General features: G+C 28.6%; 4 protein-coding genes and 1 pseudogene across 5 annotated transcripts, besides 21 other annotated features; 3 read left to right on the plus strand and 2 right to left on the minus strand.

The window, feature by feature from the left end:
* Nucleotides 1–34: 34 nt before the first annotated feature.
* Nucleotides 35–810, plus strand: TVAGG3_0136550 (testis-expressed sequence 2-like protein (DUF2404) family; the record flags this gene model as incomplete). The annotated part of the gene is made up of 1 exon (XM_001330793.1): nucleotides 37–609. The coding sequence occupies one exon, from the start codon at nucleotides 37–39 to the stop codon at nucleotides 607–609; it is 573 nt and encodes a 190-aa protein (XP_001330829.1).
* Nucleotides 811–1,578: 768 nt separating this feature from the next.
* Nucleotides 1,579–2,617: a mobile genetic element.
* A 1,110-nt stretch (nucleotides 2,618–3,727) lies between these two features.
* Nucleotides 3,728–3,757: a terminal%2Cinverted (terminal inverted repeat of MuDR-3_TvMULE3 transposon ID:TVAGG3_0136570).
* Nucleotides 3,728–5,245: a mobile genetic element.
* Nucleotides 5,216–5,245: a terminal%2Cinverted (terminal inverted repeat of MuDR-3_TvMULE3 transposon ID:TVAGG3_0136570).
* Nucleotides 5,246–5,402: 157 nt separating this feature from the next.
* Nucleotides 5,403–6,325: a mobile genetic element.
* A 326-nt stretch (nucleotides 6,326–6,651) lies between these two features.
* Nucleotides 6,652–6,689: a mobile genetic element.
* Nucleotides 6,652–6,689: a terminal%2Cinverted (terminal inverted repeat of Banshee-A3 transposon ID:TVAGG3_0136590).
* A 151-nt stretch (nucleotides 6,690–6,840) lies between these two features.
* TVAGG3_0136600 (K02A2.6-like family) lies at nucleotides 6,841–8,382 on the minus strand (the record flags this gene model as incomplete). The annotated part of the gene is made up of 1 exon (XM_051224144.1): nucleotides 7,306–8,061. The coding sequence occupies one exon, from the start codon at nucleotides 8,059–8,061 to the stop codon at nucleotides 7,306–7,308; it is 756 nt and encodes a 251-aa protein (XP_051109130.1).
* Nucleotides 8,383–10,691: 2,309 nt separating this feature from the next.
* Nucleotides 10,692–16,022: a mobile genetic element.
* TVAGG3_0136620 (MULE transposase domain-containing protein) lies at nucleotides 14,640–15,161 on the plus strand (the record flags this gene model as incomplete). Its single annotated transcript, XM_001330794.2, has 1 exon — nucleotides 14,640–15,161. The coding sequence occupies one exon, from the start codon at nucleotides 14,640–14,642 to the stop codon at nucleotides 15,159–15,161; it is 522 nt and encodes a 173-aa protein (XP_001330830.2).
* A 2,424-nt stretch (nucleotides 16,023–18,446) lies between the features above and the next one.
* Nucleotides 18,447–18,509: a mobile genetic element.
* A 26-nt stretch (nucleotides 18,510–18,535) lies between these two features.
* Nucleotides 18,536–18,621: a mobile genetic element.
* An 888-nt stretch (nucleotides 18,622–19,509) lies between these two features.
* Nucleotides 19,510–19,716: a mobile genetic element.
* A 1,394-nt stretch (nucleotides 19,717–21,110) lies between these two features.
* Nucleotides 21,111–21,165: a mobile genetic element.
* A 2-nt stretch (nucleotides 21,166–21,167) lies between these two features.
* Nucleotides 21,168–21,247: a mobile genetic element.
* A 277-nt stretch (nucleotides 21,248–21,524) lies between these two features.
* Nucleotides 21,525–21,546: a terminal%2Cinverted (terminal inverted repeat of MuDR-6/TvMULE4 transposon ID:TVAGG3_0136680).
* Nucleotides 21,525–23,709: a mobile genetic element.
* Nucleotides 22,575–22,814, minus strand: TVAGG3_0136690 (uncharacterized protein; the record flags this gene model as incomplete). Its single annotated transcript, XM_001330795.1, has 1 exon — nucleotides 22,575–22,814. The coding sequence occupies one exon, from the start codon at nucleotides 22,812–22,814 to the stop codon at nucleotides 22,575–22,577; it is 240 nt and encodes a 79-aa protein (XP_001330831.1).
* Nucleotides 23,680–23,709: a terminal%2Cinverted (terminal inverted repeat of MuDR-6/TvMULE4 transposon ID:TVAGG3_0136680).
* Nucleotides 23,710–24,053: a mobile genetic element.
* Nucleotides 24,054–24,081: a terminal%2Cinverted (terminal inverted repeat of Mariner transposon ID:TVAGG3_0136710).
* Nucleotides 24,054–25,358: a mobile genetic element.
* TVAGG3_0136720 lies at nucleotides 24,150–25,278 on the plus strand (annotated as a pseudogene). The gene has a single exon. A coding segment is annotated over exon 1 (1,129 nt).
* Nucleotides 25,331–25,358: a terminal%2Cinverted (terminal inverted repeat of Mariner transposon ID:TVAGG3_0136710).
* Nucleotides 25,358–25,479: part of a mobile genetic element that runs on past the window's edge.

The raw sequence follows: 25,479 nt of genomic DNA on the forward strand, positions 1-25,479 counted from the left end.
ATTATTGAAAAGTGACAATATTTTTTTGATAATTCAATGTCTCTACAATTTGATTGGGAGGCATTGAAGCCTTTCGTTCAAGAGAAGATACGTGAAGCTATTTCCAAAGTTCCTATCGATGCAAACCCAATGCTTCGCTCAAAAGTCAGTTTAGTTTCAATGGATTTAGGAACAAGTCCTCCTTTTGTCGCATTGACAAGAATTTCATCATTAACATTGAAACAACAAAAAATAAGTGCGATTTTTAGATATAGAGGAAACGCAGTTATAGAAATTAAGTGTGATCTTAATGTTAACGCTCTAGGTGCAAGATCAGATCATTCTCAGAGCATGAGAATGATGGGAATGATCTACACATCCGCTCCTATGATAATTCCATGCAGATTTTTACTTTCAAACTTTGATATTTGTGTCAAAGTTAATGTAACTCATGGAGAAACGACATTTATTGAATTTGAAGAACCGCCAGTTGTTAATTTCACAATGGATAGTAATATTGGCAAATTAGGCTTCATTTTTAATTTATCCTTACGAAGAATTCAGAAAATTATTAGAATGGAATACGCCAAACTTCCTCCTAAGATAGAAATTCAAATTCCACAAACTTGATTTTCATATTCAACATTTCAAGAGAATACTTGACTTCTTAACATGAAAAGCGACTTAATTCTATTACGTTCTTACAGGAAATTTAATGGAACTTACAAAATGATTTATTGTCCTTGTATCTTACAAATATTATTATAATTTTCTTTTTCTTTGAGAAAAATGAAAAAGAAAATAAAAAAACATTATATGGTAGATACTTATACATTCCAAATACTTGTTTAGTAAATAAATAATTTATCAAAAAATTTCCTTTTTATTTTTGATTTGTAACTTTAATAATATAACACAAAACATCCACAATATTCTTTGGATCATTACCTCTTGGTAATACAAATGGAGTGGTGGACATTTTTTAAATATGTGACACATTCATAAAAAGTGACAGACCCGTATAGTAGTGGAATTAGAAAAAGGATACTCCTGTAATGGCGGCGCGAGAGGTCAATGTTTTTCGCAATTTATCTTATGAAAATATCCTTATAAGTATAGTAATGCAATAATCTCGGGAACATGCCTCTCAATTTTGAGTGGTTTACAATATACTGAAAAAAATTGAGGGTATTTTGTTCCCGAGATTATTGCAAAAACGGTTTTTTAAAAAGTAATGGAGATTCTATATTCTTTAATTTTAAAAGCATATATATATAAATATAACCCAATCATTTAGATATTTGGAGGCTAAATCCATCCAAATAAAAAAAATTTATCAAATTAATAGGGTAATTGGCCAAATTAGTAGTTTGTAATGCTGAATCATCACTATAAAAGGATATTGCTTGCCTAAATAAGCGGATAATTGAATTTCTTACATTTATTTTCCAATTTGCTTTCTCGTTCTGACTTTCCTATTGGAACAGCTGTCGTTAGGATATATGTTTTTTGCTTGAACTCTGGCATATGTCTTGATTACAAGGCATTGCCGTTTAAAATTAAAAATAAAAAAATGACAGCATAAAAAATCAAAATTAAGGGTGCACACAAGAGGATCATGTAAACTTCAGAATTTAGAACCTTATTTTTAGGCATTATCTTGGCTACCTATTTAGGCTCGAAAAGCAAAAAATATCAAAAAATACAACTTGAGTCCATTATGACCCTTTCATGGAGGTAGTTTTTATCCGCTAGTATTTTCCCTTTGAATCTCTTTACAATTCGAAATCAAATTCAAAACTCAGTAGAAGAAAGGAAGAATCGACTTACTACGGTTGTAATACGAATAAATACATATATTTAATTATTTTTATTTACATAATAATTGTTTGAAGCTCATATTCCAACAAATTTTTAAATAAAAACATTAAAATGTTGAAAATGTTCATATATTTTAATAGGGTTTTGGCACTTTATTGAGGAATTACTACATACATAGTCGAACTGAACTTGATATTTTGAAATTTAAATTATTTATCAAAATTAAAATTTAACTTGAAATTTATAATTATTTAGTCATATTTTGCATAATTCTAAGTAGATTTTGTAAAAAATCAAGAAAGAAAAAAATTAAAGTGCTTTATTTTTTCTTTTTTATAATAATACATATTATTATATAATTAACATATTCATAATGTTTCACCCTTTCAAAAATATAATCCTCCTCCTCTCAAATAAACGTACATACGGGTGGCCTCTTTTTTCAAAAAATTAAAATTTGAAATTTTGGGCTCAAATATTAGAGATTTTTCAACCTTCAACGATATATGTTGTCTATATCAGACCTCCTTTCTTTTTGATACTTAACATTGTTCCTAAATCTTAGCCGTTAAGGCTGTTCTGAAAATATTTTTTTTCGAAAAAATTCGAAAAAAATTCTTAAAATTCAAAAATCCCTTAATTCCTGAGGATTTTGGAAAAAAGTTTTTACATGAACATGTGTATATTATATGAAGTATATTGATAAGGTAAAAATCAAATTTTATTGCATATTCATCGAGAAAATAAACTAACGAATCCCTCAAAATTGAGAGGGTAATCCTCCTCCTCTCAAATAAACGTACATACGGGTGCACCCTTAATTATAAATACAATATTAACTGATTTTTAATAAAATAATCGTCAATTCTTAGAGGTGAAGTGACCCTTTATTTGTGATGTGTCCTCAGCCTCCAGCTTGGTATAGAATGGCTGAAGCAATGAGAATTGTTCATAAAATTGTATTTCTGCGAAATAATCAAGTTCCTGTAAGAATTGTTAAAACATTACTCAGAGTTGGATCAACTAGAGAAACAAATGTTTACAAATTATATAAAGCTAGTGGCCAGATTATTGATGTGAAGAAAGTTGGAAGGAAATCCAAATTGCTTCCAAGAACAATCAGCTTAATTAAGGAATATTCTTACGCACACACATTTTTCAAGGTTAAAGATATTGTTGACTGGCTTTCATATAACTTTGATGTTTGATAATTCATGGTACTCCAGATTTGGCTGGAAATAATTGACATAAGATCTTCCAGATGATTTTTCTAAAAAGTTTTGTCATACATTAATTTTCTTAGATGATGCAGTAAAATCGAAATTAGTTGAAAAAAAAGATTCAGATTTTAATCAATGGCTAACACAATGCCGACATATTCAAAGCTCAATTTTCTTAGCAGTTCAATATTTACATGGTTTATCAACTAATATTAAATCAAATTTATCAACAGAACTTATAATTTCTGGTTTTTCAGCTGTTATAAACGTTTATGCGAAGAATAAATTATATAACTAGAGGTCAATATTTTTCGCAATCTTGGATCCTGTATATATACTACTCTTAAAATTATATTTCTTGATGATACTATCTAATAAAATTTTTTGAAGTTTGAAATTAACAACAAACACCTTCTTTATCTCAAAGAAAGAACAATTTTAAGCATCAATTCTATATGGGAAGAGTTATGTATTTTATATTTAATATATTTCTCGTGTGTATTTCAATAAATATCAAGGTCACAATGCCAGTTCATTTCCACCATTTAATCTTCTTTTAGAGCTAACAACCGTGTAGCCAGAATGAGAAACATTAGTTTATGATGTTTACAATGTAAATAATATCAAAAGAGCATTTTTAGATAGATTTGGAATCACCAAATTTAGAAATGCATTTCATAAAATATCTCATTCCTCACTGTCCAACTGAGTAGGGGTAATTTTAGCTAAAAGTGACACGCCTGTAAAAAGTGACACACCCATGAAGGGTGTGATTACCGATCGGTAATTTCGACAGTTTAGAATTTAAAATTTTTTATGGAACTGTTGCGAGTTTCATAAAGAATTTAAGGAATATAAGCAAAGATTTGAATCAAAATCTTAGACCTAAGCCGCTCGATTCGCTCGCGGCTTCCGCGAATTACAGATCAGCAAAGATTTGAATCAAAATCTTCGAACTAAGCCGATCGCTTCGCTCGCGGCTTTCTTTATTATTTTAAATTTGCATATTTCCATCAAAAATTCATAAGGTAAAAAATTTCGTTTATTTTTACTAAGAAAAAGGTTTTTGATAATAAATTTATTTTATTTCGAAAAAGTAACAATAATCGTAAAAGGGTATTGATAGGCTTGCTAAAGTAACTAATTTTAGCTGTCAAATACTTTTTGTATTTTGAAGTAAATTAGTATAAATTTGTTTTTACTTTTATTTCGAAAAAGTAACAATAATCGTAAAAGGGTATTGATAGGCTTGCTAAAGTAACTAATTTTAGCTGTCAAATACTTTTGTATTTTGAAGTAAATTAGTATAAATTTGTTTTTTACTTTTATTTCGAAAAAGTAACAATAATCGTAAAAGGGTATTGATAGGCTTGCTAAAGTAACTAATTTTAGCTGTCAAATACTTTTGTATTTTGAAGTAAATTAGTATAAATTTGTTTTTACTTTTATTTCGAAAAAGTAACAATAATCGTAAAAGGTATTGATAGGCTTGCTAAAGTAACTAATTTTAGCTGTCAAATACTTTTGTATTTTGAAGTAAATTAGTATAAATTTGTTTTTACTTTTATTTCGAAAAAGTAGCAATAATCGTAAAAGGGTATTGATAGGCTTGCTAAAGTAACTAATTTTAGCTGTCAAATACTTTTGTATTTTGAAGTAAATTAGTATAAATTTGTTTTTACTTTTATTTCGAAAAAGTAACAATAATCGTAAAAGGGTATTGATAGGCTTGCTAAAGTAACTAATTTTAGCTGTCAAATACTTTTGTATTTTGAAGTAAATTAGTATAAATTTGTTTTTACTTTTATTTCGAAAAAGTAGCAATAATCGTAAAAGGGTATTGATAGGCTTGCTAAAGTAACTAATTTTAGCTGTCAAATACTTTTGTATTTTGAAGTAAATTAGTATAAATTTGTTTTTACTTTTATTTCGAAAAAGTAGCAATAATCGTAAAAGGGTATTGATAGGCTTGCTAAAGTAACTAATTTTAGCTGTCAAATACTTTTGTATTTTGAAGTAAATTAGTATAAATTTGATATTATTTTAACTCCCTTTGAAAACCTCAATTTTCCATACAGAGGGAACGGGAATAGCATCCAATATTCCCTGAGAATGGTTGCGCATTCTCAGTTCCCTCTATATTTCGAACGAAGCTCTCATCGGTCTTTTTTTTAATACTAAACGTTTTTTTCCCCTGTCACTTTTAGCTAAAATTTGGGTTTGCCCTGTCCAACTTAATCATATTCATAAACAGCACATTGTTATTTTATTTGATCTTTATGATATCATATATTAATTTTTATAGTTGAATGATTGTCATTTTTGTCTGACGAAAATGATAATCGAAAATAATAATCACTCTTTCAATTTTCAATTACAAATAAAGGTAACTAAACTCCTTTCGCCGATCCGATTTGCTCCATATTTAAAATATAGCTTGCATATGTAGAAGAAAAGCTAATTTTGAAGTACGCCCGAAATCCACCAACAGGATTTCGAGCTACTAAAAAGGTACTTTTAAATGTGATTTTTTTTATAAAAAATTAAATTTATTTTAAGATCAGACTAAAAACTAATTTTATGGAAAATCTATATCGACAAATTTATTACTTATTGGGTATATAGATTTTTTGATTATGGCGATTATGTCTGATATGCTTCCAATAAGCCAAAACACATTTCATACTGATTTCTATAAAAGGTATCTTTATTATAGAAGTGTAAGCTATATCTGTTTGTTTTTTTATTATAACAAATTCAAAATTCTCTTATAAGGACTAGATGAAATCTGTATTATTAAATCATTAGCTAAATGAAGGTTCAAATAGAAAGTAAATATCAATTTATATGATACTGAAACCAAATAGTTCTTTTAATAAAAGATAACACGCTGAAAATTATTGAGTATTTGCAAATCTCAAAAATCTATTGGTGAATTTGGCTCAACTTTTAAAATTATAACATCCATATCAAATCATAAAAGCAGACAAAAATTAAAGCCAAACCTATCGGCCAATTTTTTTTTGATATTTTGATTTTTGAGGTATACTTTTAAAAGTGGATTTAAAGCACTTATGAAAAAACATTAACTTCTGTCGTTATGATTATTGATTTAGACAATAATGATTTTAATCTTTGATTATCAAAACACTAAAGTCATCTTTTTAACATTTGCTTGGTAGCATTAACTCAAGTCTAAAGTACTATTTTATGTGGCACTCTTAGAATTTTTGTATTCATTGTACACGCTGAAATAGTACCATTAAAGTTATGGCGGACTTTCAAAAAATAGTTTGGTCACCTTTTTACAAATTAATAAAATAATTTCGGTTCAGATTCTAGCCATATATCGATTAAATAGGATAGTATTTCTGCAAAACTTTCATCTTGATCTTGAATGAAAATTGAGTTCGGTCCACAAAATTGAATTGCAATTTGGGTATTTTCCTCTTGATCTTCATAATAAACTTTAAATGCATTATAATACATATGGAAAATTTCAGGATCTCTTGAAACCCAATAAAATGCAATTTCACAATACAAAATGTGAATTTCTAGATTGTTAATATCCTTCCATATTGCATGAAAAAAGTGCATGACTTTGCATTCAAATAAATTGGAAGATTAACATTGTTATATTCAAAAATTCGTCAAAAGTGACACCTCAGAAAAGTGAAAATATTGAAATTTTTAACTTTTGTGATGGATGGTTTTTAGATTAAATATAATATTATTTGTTAATATAACCCAATCATTTTAAAGCAAAATTTAAATTTTGAAAATATACTCAAAAAACTATTCAAAAATATATCAGTTAAAGTGACCATAAAAATTATTGTTTATTCATATTTTCTAATTTTTAATTTTTTTTAGATTGTAAGCGTGACAAAAGACATGAGAATTTTGGGATCTAAATATGATCGTTTAGATCGTGGTACATTGCACAATAATAGGAAACACGAATTTTTAAATTTGAATGACTTTTAAAAAAAAAATAAATAAAATGTAATAATCAGGACTAAATTTTATAAAGCATTCCAGAAATATTGTTATCGTGCATGTATATTCGTGTTGATATTACTTGACTGATTCGATAGCTTATGAACGTTTTATTGAAAAAATGTTATAAAAAGAAGATATCCCAATTCCAATTATACAATAATAATATATTATATGAAAGTATTATTTACTTTATAACAAATTTGATTTTTAGCATACTCGAAATCAAATTTTATCATAAATATTAACATCTGAAAAATCGATAAAATAGTATAATAATGTATGTTTATTCGAATTCTTTTTCAATCCATTGATCTTTAATAAAAAGTTCCCATTTTCTTTTTCCTGGTTCGTACCAGAAAGGAGCTTTTGAGTAAAGTTCGTTTGGCGTGTACTCTGTGCTTGTATCTGGGTTTATTTCGAGTGAGCAATGAGGTGTGTTGTTATAATTTTCTACGAATTTTTCAATTGCTCTCTTTACCTCGGCAATATCTTCGAAATTCAGAGGCAAGTTCTTTTCCAGACTTGGCCAAAGTCTTTCGACTTTGACGTTCTGGCGCGGCATATACGGCATCGTATGTTTCCATACGATGCTGTTTTCCCGCATTACTTGGGCAAACTCGCCCTGGTTCTCGCCTCCGTTATCACTCCATATACAATATGGAGTGATTTCGCGAAGTATTTTCCTTAAAACTTTCGCTGTTGAAGCTGAACTTTTATTTTTTAGAATTTTTGTAATTAAAATTTTTCTTGTCATATCATCAAGAAATACGAAGAATGGATATTGGATATTACCATACAAATAATGGATATCACAATGCCAAATTAAATTTTTAGAAATTGCTCGATACTTTGTTGGAGGATCGGCGACTTGATATTCTCTTGGAGTAGAGTATCCATTTTCGTTCATATATGTGGCAATATGATGATATCTAATACTCTGTAGTTGTTTATAAATTTCAATATCGAAGGTTTCTTCATTTTCTTCATTCTGCTCTGGTAAGAGGTGTTTTTCCATTGCAATTTTTTCTAAAGCTTTCATTCTTTTAACTTTTTTAAAAGTTTTCGTGATTCCTGCTTTATATTCAGTAAGCATATTATCAATTATTTGCTTTTGTTGCTCTGTAGCCGGGTTTGGCTTACGTCCACGTGTAACATTTGGATATTCTATTGAATTTAATCGAAATGCAGCTCTGAGCGTATTTCATGAAATATTATAGGCTTTTAAGCCAGTTTTTAAGTCATTTTCGCGACATACATCTTCATATGTCTCCCCTTTTTCAATTCGTGTGCGGGCAGAGTCAAGCCACTCGCGAGTTAGTGAGGAAGAAATTGACATTAAATGACCAAAGTTCAAAAATTTATGCAGATGTAAAAATATGTGAATTATGAATTATATATAAAGATATATTAAAATATATTAGTTATTTTTATGTTTTGTATTTATGATAAAATTTGATTTCGAGTATGCTAAAAATCAAATTTGTTATAAAGTAAATAATACTTTCATATAATATATTATTATTGTATAATTGGAATTGGGATATCTTCTTTTTATAACATTTTTTCAATAAAACGTTCATAAGCTATCGAATCAGTCAAGTAATATCAACACGAATATACATGCACGATAACAATATTTCTGGAATGCTTTATAAAATTTAGTCCTGATTATTACATTTTATTTATTTTTTTTTTAAAAGTCATTCAAATTTAAAAATTCGTGTTTCCTATTATTGTGCAATGTACCACGATCTAAACGATCATATTTAGATCCCAAAATTCTCATGTCTTTTGTCACGCTTACAATCTAAAAAAAATTAAAAATTAGAAAATATGAATAAACAATAATTTTTATGGTCACTTTAACTGATATATTTTTTGAAAAAGAACATTTGAAGAAGACTCTGAAAAGTTCTTTCAAAAGTTAATTATACATTTTTAATTTCATAAATCATACTAATATATTCCAATGAATAATTTTTAAAATCCTTAACTCAAAAGTAGATTTACAAATGTCAAAAAATTGAATAGTGTCACTTTTGACGAATTTTTGAATATAACAACATGTAAAATAAATCTCTTGATAAGTTTCAAGCAAGGAAAATCGAAAATTTATAAAATATTACATACAAAAGGCTCTTGACTTTTGTTTTTGAGTACAACTGCCAAAATGTTTTGATATCCTCATTTAAAATCAAAAGCCAAGAGACTTTTGTATGTATTAATATGACATAAATTTACGAAAAAAATCTACTATCACGTACGGAAATGGTACTTGAAAAAGTGACAATTTACGCGGAAATTTTTTATTTTAATTGAAAAATCTGATGGTGAATTATATAATAAACCATTTTAGTTTTTTATTTATCAAAAAAGTATTTCTTTTCTCAATTTTTGAAATATAACGATTATTTTTAATTTTTTATAAAAATTGAAAAGTGGTAAATACTGATTCTATCTATGTACCTCACAGACCATAGTTCTCAGCCAAAATTGCTAAAAATTGGGTGCAATGTCAACAATTGAACCAAATTTTTAGCCATGTTGGGTAGGAATTGTAGGTATTAGTACTATTGTACGTAATAGTATCTCACACCTTCCTATGGCGCCAAAAAAATTCCGTCTTTGAATACTGAATTTTGAAAAGAAATTATATTTTTCACATATTATATGATAAATATATAAATAAATTTTTTAATCATTTTTCATTTTTAAAACTTAAGCATTCAAATTTTCGCGCCAAAAAATAATGTTTGTGTCAGTTTTTGTGACTTTTTGGGTAACATTTCCGTACGCAACAATTTCTTTTGCGCTCAAACCATGGAATCCATATTTTTAAAATTATAACCGTTCATCTGCAAATATTTTGATAAAAAATAAGCCTTCGTGATCAGTACAATAATGAATTCCTTGCATTGTAAAAGTTGAACCAAAAGCTCTTGATGAACGCAGCTCACTCAACCTGCTGCAGATCACTCAACCTGCTACATTTCATTCAATCACCTCACTTTCACTCAAACAGCTTTATTTTAACCAAACAGTTTCATCTGACTCAAGCAATTTCATTTCATTCAAGCACCTTCATCTGACCCAAACATCTGCATTTCACTCAAATAGCTGCATCTGATACCTGCAACTCCAACATACTAAACTTTCATAGATTCCATATAACATTAGAAATCCTGTATACTTTGTTTAATCGAATTATAATATAATTAATGATATATATATTTAAATCAATGCATTATTTAGATTTATATTTTGGATTTGCTGAATTTAAGGATTATTGGATTAGGATTAATTCTGGCGGATATTTTCTAGCACAGAATGCTAAATAATGCAGACTCTGATATAACTAAAAATGTTTATTAAAATGAACCTTTAATAACTCCGTTTCTTTTTAACTATATCTTTTATTCTTGATAATTTCTCTCGTCAATACATGTATTATGGATAACTGGTCGCAATAGACAATTTGAATGTTGTACAAAATTTTGTTCTTCAATGCTATTTATTTTCATTAAATTTAATAAATCATCTGGAGGTTCCCGTTGAATTAAATGATTCTTAATATTTTGAATATTATTGTAGCATACTTTTTTTTGTTTTTTTAAGGCAACGTTTTGGTTCATCATATAAACATAGCATTATTTTTGTTATAAATTCTTTGGTAAAAAAGGGGGTTGGCGTCCTAAGGCATCCTAGTGTAAATTTCTCAAAATTGTGATATTTACATCACATTTTTGAGAGGTTTATGGGCGTCCTAAGGGAAAATTGAATAGCTAGGGCGTCCCGAATTTTCATTCTAAGATTTAAATATATTATATACTTAAGTATAATACAAGCAATATAAAAATTAAATTTTTATTATGTTAACTTATAAGAAATTTTTTTGAATTATCGTTGATTTATTGTAATCTTTCCAGGCTATACTTTTGAAATCAACTTTACCTGTCATATGCATTAATGTAGTAGATGTCCAGGTGTAGCTATTATATCCCAGCAACATTGGTATTTTATCATTGTAAGATATCAAAATGAAGCGTTTTTTCAGATATAATTTTTCGTAAATTTTTCAAAAATAAGATGGTAAAAAAGCCTCGACTTGCTCGAAAAATAACAATTTTTTTACTTGTAAAAATAACCCTTTTACAGCATGGGCAGCTATTCAATCACTATTTCTTTTTCTAAAAGTATATTTTTCAAAAAAAAATTAAGATCAAATTCGACAATTTCTTGATGAAAGCAAAAATATTACACATACTTCTAGATGCATGGGATAAAATATGCAATTATTCAATCAATTCGCATGATTTGAAAAAAAAATCTAAATTTGATAAAAATGTAGAAATTTTTTATTTTTAACTTGAGATTCGATTTTTTTGATCCAATTTGTGAATTTTTTTTGATCGGAATTTCAATTAATTTGTTGATCAAAAATGACCTCACAATGTTTGATCATAAGTGAAGTCATCTTCATGGGTATTTAGAAATTCCAAGAGAAATTGCTTATTTCTCGCAGATGTAATATCTGAGAAAATCGAATTTAAATATTCATAGAAACCCAAATCATTCTCCGGTTCGAATAATTCATCTGTTGCTTTTTCTGTTTTTTCTATGAATTTTAATAATTTGATTAATAAATCTTCATCAGGAAGAATTATTGCTGCATTTGTGATAAAATTCCATATTGAGGTAATATGGCAATAATTACATTTATAAAATGTAATTTTATCCAAAATTTTTTGGCAAATTCGCATAATAGCATTAATATTTGAAGCTGAGATTAAACCTGTGATTACTTCTGTAACTTTTGGAAAATCATCGCAATTTAATATCTCTTTATATTGAATTGAGAAATAAAAAAAATCAAATGGATTCATTTCTTCAATTTCAAGGAGATTGTAAAAATTGATAGAAGTGTTATTGCAACAAATTGTATTTGCAGCAAAAAATATCATTTGCTCGATTCCATTTTTGGAATAAATTTGCTGGAACAATGTTAAATTAAAACAGTTGCTTAATTTTTCTTCATTGTTTTCATAAAAAAGTAACAAGTTTGCAACTGAAATTTCAAAATTTTGATAATTGCCAGTTATTTCAGTAAATATATATATTTGCTTTTCTTCATCTAAAAATGGCAAATATTGATTTGCAATATTAACTAAAGTTTGGGATAAATTGTTCCAGTTTGATTTTACAATTTGTGAGCACATTATGTAATATGTAAATTTATCCGCTTTGTAGGAATTTAAAATTGTTTGTTGTTCTGTTTCAGTTAAATTACTGAATTTTTCAAGATTAATATTGTGATAAAAAATAGAATCCTTGAAACATTCTGATATCTTTTCAATGTTTAAAACGGATGCTAAAAAATGTAAAAGAACTTCATCAGTCACTGTGATTTTTTTGAAAAATTTATCCCAATTCAAGCATCCAATTGATCTTTCTGTCATTGTACTTATGCATTGATAAAGTTGATTTAATGAATCCGAAGAATAATCATTATGCTTGACTAGTTGAGTTAGTTGATACAGACTGTCGTCAGCCATTTTAAAAAAATGAATAAAATTGTATAGTAAATTATATTTGTGAAATTTGTGACGCTACATTCAATCTAAGACCAATATCTCAAAGAATTCCTCATTTAAGTATTACTTTTCATTGTTTTTTAAAAAATATCTTTGCTTATTTGTTCACTTTTTTGACATTTATTATATGCTTTTTATCATATTTCCGATGATATGAATATATATTCTATATAAGAATGACGCTACATTCAATCTAAGACCAATATCTCAAAGAATTCCTCATTTAAGTATTACTTTTCATTTTTGATTCAATTTTCGAACGGTTTTCGTAAATTTTGCATCATTTCATTTTTTAATGGGAAAATCATCTATATTTAATCAAAAAAGAGCAAACTTTACAGACGAAAATAAAATATTTATCAGGGAACAATCTGATAAATACCAAAAATCAACATCGAGAGATGAAAAAACGAATATAATCAAACAAGTTCTTCAATATTTTAATATTAAATACGCCGAAAATGAATCTAAAGCTGTCAGAAGATATTTTAGTTATATTGCAGTTAAAAATATTCCCGCAGTTACTGGAAAATATCCTGATACAATTGTTCGCAAAGATATGCTTTATTCGCATGATCATACAAATATTATTAATTCAAATAATATTGAACGTTACTACCGTTGCATCGATCATTCTTGTCAAGCACGTTATTTAGTTAAAATTGAGAACAGTTCAGTTTCCGAAGATTTACAAAAGGAACATATACCCGAATGCAGACAATTTAAAAAGTTACAAAATGAAAAAAATGATCTTCATAAATCAATGACTCTGACAGAAATATACAATAAGGCAATGGCAAAATTTTCTGAAGACAACGGCACTTTTCAGCAGATTAAAAAATTTATGACAGAACTTGCTGTTGGTACTGATGAAAACCCATTAATTAAAGATTCATTGGTCAGGGAAGTTTATAATAAGTCCAGAAAATTTTCTGTTGGAGAAAAAATTACAGACGATGAAATTGCTAATTTTTGTTTAATAAATGGCGAGCAGTTTTTCATTGGCCATGATTTTCAAGCAAATTGTGAGACGATGTTTTTTGGTTTTGAGAAGGCAATTCAATTTGCAAAAGAAGCCACAGATTTATTTTGCGATGGAACTTTTAAAATTACACCAAAACATTTTCAAAAAGGACAGATGCTAACAATTATGATTTGTGAACCTTCAACAAATCAATATCTACCACTTTTATTTATATTCATGAAAAACCGCACATTTGAATCTTATAAGAAGGCATTTGAATATATTTTTACTGTCAAGGGTATTCAATTTTCAAAGCTAATTCAAATTCATTGTGATTTTGAAAAGGGAATGATAGAGGCACTTCAACAAATTTTCCCTAAAGTCCGTATAATTGGATGCCTATTTCATTTCAAACAAGCTTTACACAGGAAACTTGTAGCACTTTATACAAAAAATTTCAATACTTTACAAAATTCTTTATTTAAGCTATATTCTATTACTCCATTCATGTCTCATGAAGAATTTGTACTTACAATGCATATAATTAATCAAAATAAAGTTGATTCGATCAAAGATTATATTGATTATTTCAACAAAGTTTGGTTGCCGCACTACAATTTAATATCTCAATATAATAATGCAACTGCAATATTCACTAATGATTGCCTCGAGAGTATGCATTCAGAATTTTCTTCGTTAAAACATCCAAACATTTATGAAGCTATTAAGAAGATATCTCAAATCCAATTAGATAAATATAACGCCATCAAAAATAACCAGAAGATCGAGCGCCATATAAAAACCGTTATCACTGATAGCTACAAAAATTATATTCTTGACTGCTTTCAAAAAGAACTTGAGAAAACAATTTTTTCTATCAAACAATACAACGTAAGTGATCTTTCTTTGGCTCAGAACGAGATTTCTCCATATGGTTCCATAGAATCGAGTTCATTGTTCGAAAATATTCCAGTTCATGATGCAGATATACTCAAATCGATCGATCTAACAGATAAAGATACAATGATCACTAAGTTTATTAATGAAAAAAGAGAAAAAATTATGGCATTATTTAATGAAACATTAAATCATCCAGATTTTAATTCATCCACTCCAATTCAAACTAATTTTGAGCAAGCCGATACAAATCAAGGTTCAGATGCTCCAATTCGCTCCGAAAATTCAAATATTGCAGACTCTACAGATTTAGAACCAGAAAATCAAAACCATCCTTCTACAAATCAAATGTCTAGTAATCTAGAACATAAGCTGGACCTTCTTGATCATATTGAAAAACAATTATCGAAAATGCGCTCGTTATTGGGAATTCTTCCTACTACAAATGCTATTGTTGGGCCGTCAAAACAAGTTTCAGTTAATAGCAAGCAAAATTCTGAAAAAAATAAGAAAAAATCTTCCATAACAACAAAATCAAACAATAAAAAACAAAATTCATCCGACAATCCTCCTAAACGTAAAGCTCCTATTTCGGAAAGGATTCTCAGCGATAATAACTTATATTTTCAAGTTCATCGAAAGAGATCGAAAAGCAAACGTTCCACATCTACAGAGAAAAAGAATTGATATATGAAGTCTAATTCCTTTTATAACTACTATATTTTTATTCTTATGACTAAAAAATAATATATTATTTAACAATTTTCATTTTTTTCTTTTAACAATTTCGTTTTATTTCCATTTATTGTTAAATGATTTTTAGCATACACCTTTCTTTGTTCATCTTCTAAATACAATTTATTTTTTCTTAGATATAATTCTATTCATTCAATTCGATCGTCATTTTTCAGTACATGATCGTAATTTTCAATTATTGATCGCGATTTTACTTCAGAATTTGTTCGCAATATTGCTTATCAAAATTATATCTCTATTCTCTCATTTCTGTTTAGTCAATATCATTACACTCCTATTGTCTAATAACATGCTATTAATTTTCTTAAAATTAAAAAAAAATATCAACTTTTAAAAACAGAAACTTAACATCCTTAGGTCAATGGATTTTGATGTGAGATACATTTAATCTGTTTTTCTTTTTTTATTTTAAATAATTGAATATTTATAGTTGTTATGGGTCTTACATCATGTAAAACGAATTTTCTTAAAGTAAATTTACTTTTTCTTCAATCTTTCTTACATATTTATTAAAAAAAATTATCCAAAAAAAGATGTTTTAGAATGAAAAAAAATAGAAAAATCTTCATTTATAGTCTTTCTTGAATGTATACGTTTTGATTTTTTTCTTTTTTAAAAAATTCAATTTCTAGAAAAATCGAGAAAAAATCATTTTCTTCTATTTTTTAGGACGCCATACCCATTGAAATCTCCTCTCAGGACGCCATAAACTATTCAATTATGGTGTAAACTTCTCAAAAAATTGAATAGTTTACATCAGGACGCCTTAGGACGCCAACCCTTTACGCGCCCAATTCTTTTGGATCAAAATTGATATTTCTATTTTAAAAAGTTCCTTCCTTAATTAATATTGCCATTTTAAAATGCAAATTATCGAATATTAATTGTTCTTTTCTGTCAAAAATAAAATCATATGCATCTGGAATTTTGTAATTAATAATTTTTTGATATTCTGGTTTTAATTCTTGTAATTTTTAACCTTAAAGTATTCAATTCTTTTTGTTTTAACCAAAAAACTATATTAAAAGTTAAAAATTTATTTGCAGTCAAAAAGACTTCTCTGCCAGCTGTAATTATTCTGTATAATTTATGTTGTATTATTAAAGTATATACATTTATTGTCTTTTTTAGCATGATCTCTATACTGTTTCCCAAAAAGACAAGAAGCGTTTGCCAATTGGACAGCACTTTTCCGTATTGTTAATTTCGCGATATGAATCTCATTGTAGAAAAAACCTCGTACTGGAAGAACTGAAAGTTAATTACATTGCTGTATTCATTTGCAAAGATTGTTGGAAGGTTTGCAAACGAATTAAGGCGCTTATTTAAGGTAGCTTGATTTAAAATTAAATTTGCTGTAACATGTATATATGTGGAGAACATGTTTACAAGCACACCAGGGTCTTTGACTTGAGACATGGTGGTCATTCTAGAACCTTGTACTTGCGTTTGTTTTGCGGCTTGTCGGGTCGAGAATTTCACCTCACTTCGTTTCGCTCACCATAAGTGGGATAAATTGCATGAGATTCTGATCTCGATTACCAATTTAGTACATACAAACATAATGAAGAGTTTTACAGTTACATTTATGACATATGCCTGTGGTGCCCTGAATGAGGGAACAACAATGAATTTTGAATAACTAAAATTATAATACATTCTTTCAATTTTTGAAGACAAAACCGAAAAATCTAAAGTTGTCTAGAACACAACTAATGAAATATTTCATATCATTTGAACAGATCAGTTGGCAATGATTGCAATAAAATAAATGGACACACCTTTTATGTTATTATTAGTAATTCATAGATGAAAAAGTGTCTAAATAAGAATATGTCTAAAGAAAATCAATACAATCTACTCCTTTTCATTTTCTTTATACATGATTTGACTGAAATGGGATTTAATTTTTATTAGAAAAATTCGAGGCTAATACATATCTACACTTTATGGTTGACCATAATGACTTGTTTGCAAGCTCGAAAATATTTAATTAATGGCTAATCTGAAATAGATGTCGAAATTTTAAAATTTTCAATAATTTGTTGATGGATTTCTGTGAAAAGGATGCTCTCCCTATTATAGCCTTACCAGGATCATCAGAAAAATTACTGAAGACCTCGCAAATTTTTCCTTGTCAATGTTGTACAAGTTGGATATTGCCATGGAATGGTCGAAGTATAATACCGATGTATCTTGCCTCAGTAGAATTTAAAATATCAATAACTTTATTTTGAAAATTCCGATATTTCTTTTTCTGTAATAATATAGCATAAATCCACATTTTTATCATCAAGTTTTGAATTATAAAGATATATTTCTTGAAAATTTGCGGCTGTAGAATCTTTAATAAAAGAATTTGTTGACAGATGTAGTATAGATGTAATGTTGTTCTCCTTTTGAGTTGTTTTTTTATAATCACTCATTGTTATTTATTAAAATGTCATTAAAAACCAGTTAAAATGATTTGAATTATATTTCAAATATATTATTAGAAAATAACATCTAATCTAAACACCGTGCTACTTTAAATTCAGTAAATACAAGAGTAAAGTAATACATTTAATATTGAGTGATTTTAATTTTTGATCAAATTATGCAAATATGTTATTTTTCCAAATAATCTGAAAGTCAATTATCCACGTTACTATAATCTACTCATTTTGAAATGAATCAAGACAAAATCAGTTCATTGACATTTGCAACAATTATTTTGAAATGAATCAAGGCAAAATCAGTTCCTTCATACTTATAACAATAATTTTCTACTATCTACAAACAATAATTTTTTGTCTAGTAAGAATTGGATGGCATCGATATAAAAATACTTGTTCACAATTCATGAGAGTATATTTACTAAACTCTATGGCGAAAATTTTTAATTTAGACCCTAGTTAATTTTTACTAGAACTCTAACGAAAATTATATTTAAAAATTTTAGGCATGCCACTTTTTTGATATTTTTATTATATAAAAATAACACCCTATAAGATGCCGATATATCATATATTAACATTTAATGAGAAGAAACTAAACCGACAAATCTCGCAAAACAGAATTGTCCTTGAAAATTTTTGCTAGTTTGAAACTAAAATAGCGCATTTTGAGCGATATATCAACTAGATAGCAATGACATTCATTCATATGAATTAATACGTTGTGACTTCACATTTGACAAACATCGACAATTTTATTCGTATATACTAAAAAAGACTAAGTTTCATATAAAATTTAGAATAATTTGTGATTCTTTTAGAAATAATTATCTTATACTATTTTCTAAACGGTTGTATGACCAGAATCAGCAGTACCTCATGGGCTCTAATTTTTTCAAACTCGTCAAAATAGGCCTTACACGAATTTAAAATTTGCAATGTAAAGTCCACTTTTTCGTTTGCGAGATTTGGACGCTTTCTATAAAGAATTGCAGAGTAAGAGAGTTTGTTGACCTCCAAATGAGAAAAAAGAGGTTCTCCCATTTGGGGATTGAATCCAGATCAAGCATTTGATATATGCCAGAAACATAATAATATTCCTGAAGACTTTTCTAAATTTCAGAAATATTTAGAAGAAATTCACAAATCACAAAAAGTTCCGGATTATGTAAATATATATCTCATACCGAAATGGCTCACCAAAAAGGTGACATTTTTGGCGCCAATAATTTGATTTTTCTGATTCTTTCTATTTAGATATATTTATTTAATATTCATATTCCTTTATATTGCCTCATATTATTTCCCATTTTTAATCATATTATACAAATCTTTAATAATTTTTAATGTTTTGAGCTTCAAAATCTTGTTCTAACTATTTTCATTCATATATCCTAGAAAAAATTAAAAAGTTTTTTAGAAATAAAAATGTTTGTATGTAAAGTATTGAAAATATTCTAGATGAGAAGACATTCTCCAGAAGAGATTGATATTGATTGGCTTTGTGAAGCCATCACAAAATCAAATAATGGAGTTAAGTTAACTGATATTTGCGCGAAAGCTAAAATAAATCATGAAGGCAGAGTTATATATAATCATACTATCTTAAAGTATTCCTAGAAATTTCCAAAATCAACCGAAATATAACTGTACAGAATTACTATTTTCGAGATAAAATTCATATGGAAATACTAATTCATAACGCTTTATGTTATATAAAATTTAATTTATAAAAATTTCAAAATAAATCAAATTTAACACAATGAATATAACTGCAATCGAGGTTTTTGACGATTGATTCTTACGAGAAGTTTTCCAAACTTTGAGTTAATGTCTTGACATTAACTCAAAGTTTGGAAGTCTAATAAGGGGAATTGTAGGCTATGAGGTACTGATTATATATCAGTGCCTCATAGCCTGCAATTCCCATTAGAAATCGGAGAAACTTTGTCCACATAACTTATGATGCGGACAAAGTTTCTCCCATTTCTACTTAGAATGAAAGGGCAAGAGGTATATAGGTACACTATATATCTCTTGCCCTTTCCTTCTTACCTAAAGACTTCCAATCTTATTTTTTTTCCAATTTTCCCCCTAAATTTAAATCTTATATAATATAAATAAAATGCATAATATCAATCACAAAAATTAATGTTTATTTTTTTAATTAAAATTGCCGCGCAATTTAAGGTTTTCTGTCACTTTTTTGTGAGCCATTTCGGTACGAAACACGGATTATGTAAATATATTTGTTAATTTAAAAATGTTATTTAAAAATTAGCGCCAAATATATGGAACAGTGAGCTCAGCTCTATTAGCATCTCTGCTTATCTCTCGATTTTCATTGATTCAGTGCTAGCTAGTATCCCCTCACTCACTGCTATTACCATTTCATTTTCACTTAAAGAAATCAAACCTTTCATGTAATCGATCAAAAAGTTTCCTGACACGAAGTGTCAGGAAACTTTTTGTAAAGTGTCAGAAAAATATCAATAAAAAACTATGATTTGATTTGGAAATTGAAGAGTGAGAGGCCTATATGCATACTATATACCTCTCACCGTTCAATTCCTATGAAAAAATTAGAAAGAATCAGAGAAAAATAATTTTTATAAACTGTTACTTTTCAATGTAAAGTGTCAGGAAACATTTTGATCCACGACACAGTTCTCCTGATATTTTATATCATACCGAAATGCATCACTAGCAAAAGTGACATTTGGCGCCAATTTTAAATTAGTGGATTTTGTGTTTATTATTTAAAAATATAATTAATAAAATATAATTAACATTAATAGAATAATATGGATAAGATTTGATAAAAAACAATCATAAATTTTTTTTGGGCGCCATATAGAGAACTATAGTCTGCGAGGTACTGATTCTATCCATGTACCTCGCAGACCATAGTTCTCAGCCAAAATGCCTCTAAAATTTGTATACCTATAAACTCAAACTTCAATATATTCAATTTTATTTTTATAATTAATTTAAATATATCCATATAATTCTAATGTTTTCTTTTAATTTAAAAAATAATAATAATAATTAAAAATAAAAATAAAAATAAAAATAAAAATAAAAATAAAAATAAACTTTTCTATAATATTTATAAAGCTGATTTGATATATAACACATTTAGCTTAACAAAATAACTTAGAAAAATTGCCGCGCAAAATAAGAGTAAGCGTCACTTTTTTGTCACTTTTCTAGTGATGCATTTCGGTACGGAACAGTTCTCCTGATATTTCAAGTTCATCTGAACAGTTATCATCGGAAATCTCTTCAAATCCCATTGATTCATCAGCCGAAGAATTATTTTCATCAAGTCAAAAATCTTATAAACGAAAAAGGAGATTTGACAATCTATAAATCTCCTGTCAAAAAAGTAGTTTTAAATGGAAAATTTTAAATTCATCCAAGGTCCACTTTGACAAGTTTTTTTTCATAGTCTCCAATCCCTACAAAATCGGAGAAACTTTGGCTGAATAACATATCATATCTCTTTTCCTTTAATTCTCATTAATAATGGGGAAAACTGTGTCGGAATGATATGTAATTCCGACAAAGTTTCTCCCAGTTCTGGCGGATTGTAGTGTGTCGGTGATATGACCAAAAATCCACACAATTTTGATAATATGTCGAGCGGTTTACAAGACACATACTAGATAACTCTAAAATAAAATATACAATAGGTGACCTATTATAATATTTTTATCCAATTCCTATGTAAATTTTTGGAATTTTCAAGAAAATAAACTTTTTTCGACACATTGGCTTCCCCTCTGCACACACTTTCGTCACTATGACGACAAGCATATGCTTTGCCCTTTCCTGAGAGAAACAGAGTCTCCTAAGTGAGGGGGGCACAAACTTGCCCAATGAGGTGAAGTGAAAAGTGACAGGTTTACATGTCAGAAATGTAAAGTGTCAGATTTGAAACAAAGAATGGATTAATTTATTATTATATGATAGAGAGATTTGGTAAGTTACTATCAAATTTGTAAGTAAGGGAAAAAAAGTAAGAAAGAAAAAATTTTTAAAAAATAAAAAGCCACTCGCTTCGCTCGCGGTTGACAAAAAGAACAGATTCGAAAAAAGATTGTATGAAATTACGAAACTAAGCCACTCGCTTCGCTCGCGGCTTAAGAAAAGAACAGATTTGAAAAAAGATTGTATGAAATTACGAAACTAAGCCACTCGCTTCGCTCGCGGCTTAAGTAAACATCATATTTCAGATTATCGATACTAAATTTTTTTTATTTTATTACATTTTTTTAAAGCTTCTTAACTTAAATCATGGAATGTCTCAAAGACAAAAGTAGCATACAGCATGTAAAGCTAAAGAAAGATAATCATAATTAATACCTTAATTTTTAATATTACGCATTTTTAGGTGCAAAATTTAAAAACATTCTAATACAATAGAGCAGTTTCCAAAAGTAGCATACAGCATGCAAAGCTAAAGAAAGATAATCATAATTAATACCTTTAAAGTTTAAAATCTTGATTTTTTTTAAAATCAAATATTTATAACTTTAATACATACAGCTTAAACCTTATACTTGTTTTCTCTTGTGAGAAAGCAATCTTACAAAGCTAACAATCCTAAAAAATAAAGAATTAAAATTTAATAATTTAATCTAAAATTAAAATCAAAATTAAATAAAATGAGTTCTTTGTAATAATGCTTTCAAGGTAGGATATATTTTAGTGGGATCTATTGAGTCATCACTAACAGCATTGAGCAATCTATTGAGCATTGAAATACTCTCGATTTTTCTTTGTCTTTTTACATCAATTTCTGCGTTAGTTGCTTTTTCCATGATCCTAATGACACGGTCATCTGCTGGATTTTGATCAATTTTGAGTTTGATAACGAAAGATGATATCACTTTTGTATAAATTTCTATAATAACATCATCAATTCTGAGATTTTTTCGATCAGGAAAATAGTCATGTTTGAGTGTTCTAAAATGAGCTTCGGCAATATTGTTAGTTGCGTCGCCTTCACGCCTGTCACGAGCAATCCATCTTGATATGTTGTAACGCCATTGTCTGTTAAAGTATTGAGATGCTGTTGGATCTGTGTCGAGCAACTCCAGAACTTGATCATAGGCAGCATTTGCTTCTTCCTCATGTTCTGCATCTAATTTGAAGACTAATCCTTCATCAAATTATAGAATTGTTCAAATTTTTTCTTGAGAAGAAAACTTATTTGATTTGCGGCAAACCCAAATTTTAGCTAAAAGTGACAGGGGAAAAAAACGTTTAGTATTAAAAAAAGACCGATGAGAGCTTCGTTCGAAATATAGAGGGAACTGAGAATGCGCAACCATTCTCAGGGAATATTGGATGCTATTCCCGTTCCCTCTGTATGGAAAATTGAGGTTTTCAAAGGGAGTTAAAATAATATCAAATTTATACTAATTTACTTCAAAATACAAAAGTATTTGACAGCTAAAATTAGTTACTTTAGCAAGCCTATCAATACCCTTTTACGATTATTGCTACTTTTTCGAAATAAAAGTAAAAACAAATTTATACTAATTTACTTCAAAATACAAAAGTATTTGACAGCTAAAATTAGTTACTTTAGCAAGCCTATCAATACCCTTTTACGATTATTGCTACTTTTTCGAAATAAAATAAATTTATTATCAAAAACCTTTTTTTTCTTAGTAAAAATAAACGAAATTTTTTACCTTATGAACTTTTGATGGAAATATGCAAATTTAAAATAATAAAGAAAGCCGCGAGCGAAGCGATCGGCTTAGTTCGAAGATTTTGATTCAAATCTTTGCTGATCTGTAATTCGCGGAAGCCGCGAGCGAATCGAGCGGCTTAGGTCTAAGATTTTGATTCAAATCTTTGCTTATATTCCTTAAATTCTTTATGAAACTCGCAACAGTTCCATAAAAAATTTTAAATTCTAAACTGTCGAAATTACCGATCGGTAATCACACCCTTCATGGGTGTGTCACTTTTTACAGGTGTGTCACTTTTTACAGGCGTGTCACTTTTAGCTAAAATTACCCCTACTCTTTGATTTGCGAAGAATTGCACGAAGAACATGTACTCCGCACCAAAGTATTTGAGCTTGTGGAATGCTTTCTTCTATTGCTTGAGCTATCTGTGGAGCACAGTCCATGCTAATGTATTCTGGCTCAATTGTTACCCATCTGAGATAGGCGCACACGCAAACTTGAATGTTTTGATAAGTGTCTGGTTGACAAAAGAAATATAAAAAAGGGAAAATGTGAAAATCTTTGATTTTGCCAGTAAATGCATACAATGAAATGTTTGATCGCAACAATTTATAGGTGCTGTCTATATGAAATGTCTTGATACTATGCGCATAAGCTTTGCCTTCAAAAGGCGCATAATATAGGGTGTCCAAAGGTGCGTTTAGCACAGCGCTCTATATGAGACTATTAAAGGAGATATATGCTGATTATAAATATATAATAAAAAATATGAATATATGTATATGATGAGTATGTTGTATTTTGGCGCCATGCCGGGATATAAAATGAATTTTGAGACAAGAGGCGGTTTCGCGGGAAATTTTGGCGGGATTTTTTTTCATTTTTTTAATGAATCATAAAGAAAACATCCTCGCTCTTGCAAAAAAATGCAAAGACTGTAAAAAAATCTACGAGACATTGGTAAAATGCTTCGGTATGGATGCTCCTAGCTATTCCACTGTAACGTATCATGTTAGGATGTATCACTTCATGAACAAAAAGGCGCCCATCATAAAAATTGACAAAAAATCGCCGGATCAAAGAAAAATCAAAGCAATTCTTCAAACGCTAGATGAAGACCCAAGAGCATCACTCAGAAGGATAGAGGAGATGACAAAGATACCACGTACAACAGTCAGTTATTATCTGCACAATTATTTGAACTACAAACTAGCGTATACACGTTGGGTTCCGCACAACCTTAATTCAGTTCAAAAAAAATCTAGAGTCCAATCTTCGAAAGAGCTCCTCTCTATATTGGGTGCGTATCAATCCAAGAAGTTTCGCTTTTTAGTAACAGGGGACGAGTCTTGGTTTCAATATGCAACAGAAGCCAAAATCATGTGGATCCCGAAGGATGAAAATCCGCAAACATTCCCGAAGAAAAAAATTAACACACCAATGATTATGTTGTCGGTTTTTTGGGGCGTGAATGGCATCATCGCAATTGATATTCTTCAAAAACCTAATACGATGAATGCTCAGTATCTAATTGACAATGTTCTTACTCAAATTATCAATTCTGATGAGTTTGAGAAATCCAAACAACAAAAACAAAAGTTTGCAATTCATTTTGATAATTCAAGAGTTCACAAAAGTCATAAGGTAATGAATTACTTGGTGGAAAACAATGTCAAAGTTGTTCCAAACCCAATTTATTCACCTGATATTGCACCCTCTGACTTTTATTTATTCGGCACGCTAAAAAAGAGAGCTGAAGGACGCGAATTCGCGAGTCCAGATGATCTTGAAAATTTTGTAAGAGAGCAATTTGAGCAATTTTCTCATGATGATTTAAAGCGTGTCTTTCAAGCCTGGATCGATCGCTGCGAACGCGTGATTGAATCCAATGGTGATTATATTTAAATAAACTTTATATATATGTAACTTGTTTATTTCTATTCGCAGTATTCAGGTTTGTGCTAAACACACCTTTGGACACCCTATAGAAACACATATTATTGTCTGAGACTTCAAATGCAATGAGATCATCTGGAGATTCTTCTTGTACTGTCTGAACAAAGATTTGCAATGACACAACATCGTCAGGAGAATATCTAGTTTGAA

This window comes from Trichomonas vaginalis, chromosome IV, assembly GCF_026262505.1.
Source record: "Trichomonas vaginalis G3 chromosome IV, whole genome shotgun sequence".
NCBI lineage: Eukaryota > Parabasalia > Trichomonadida > Trichomonadidae > Trichomonas > Trichomonas vaginalis.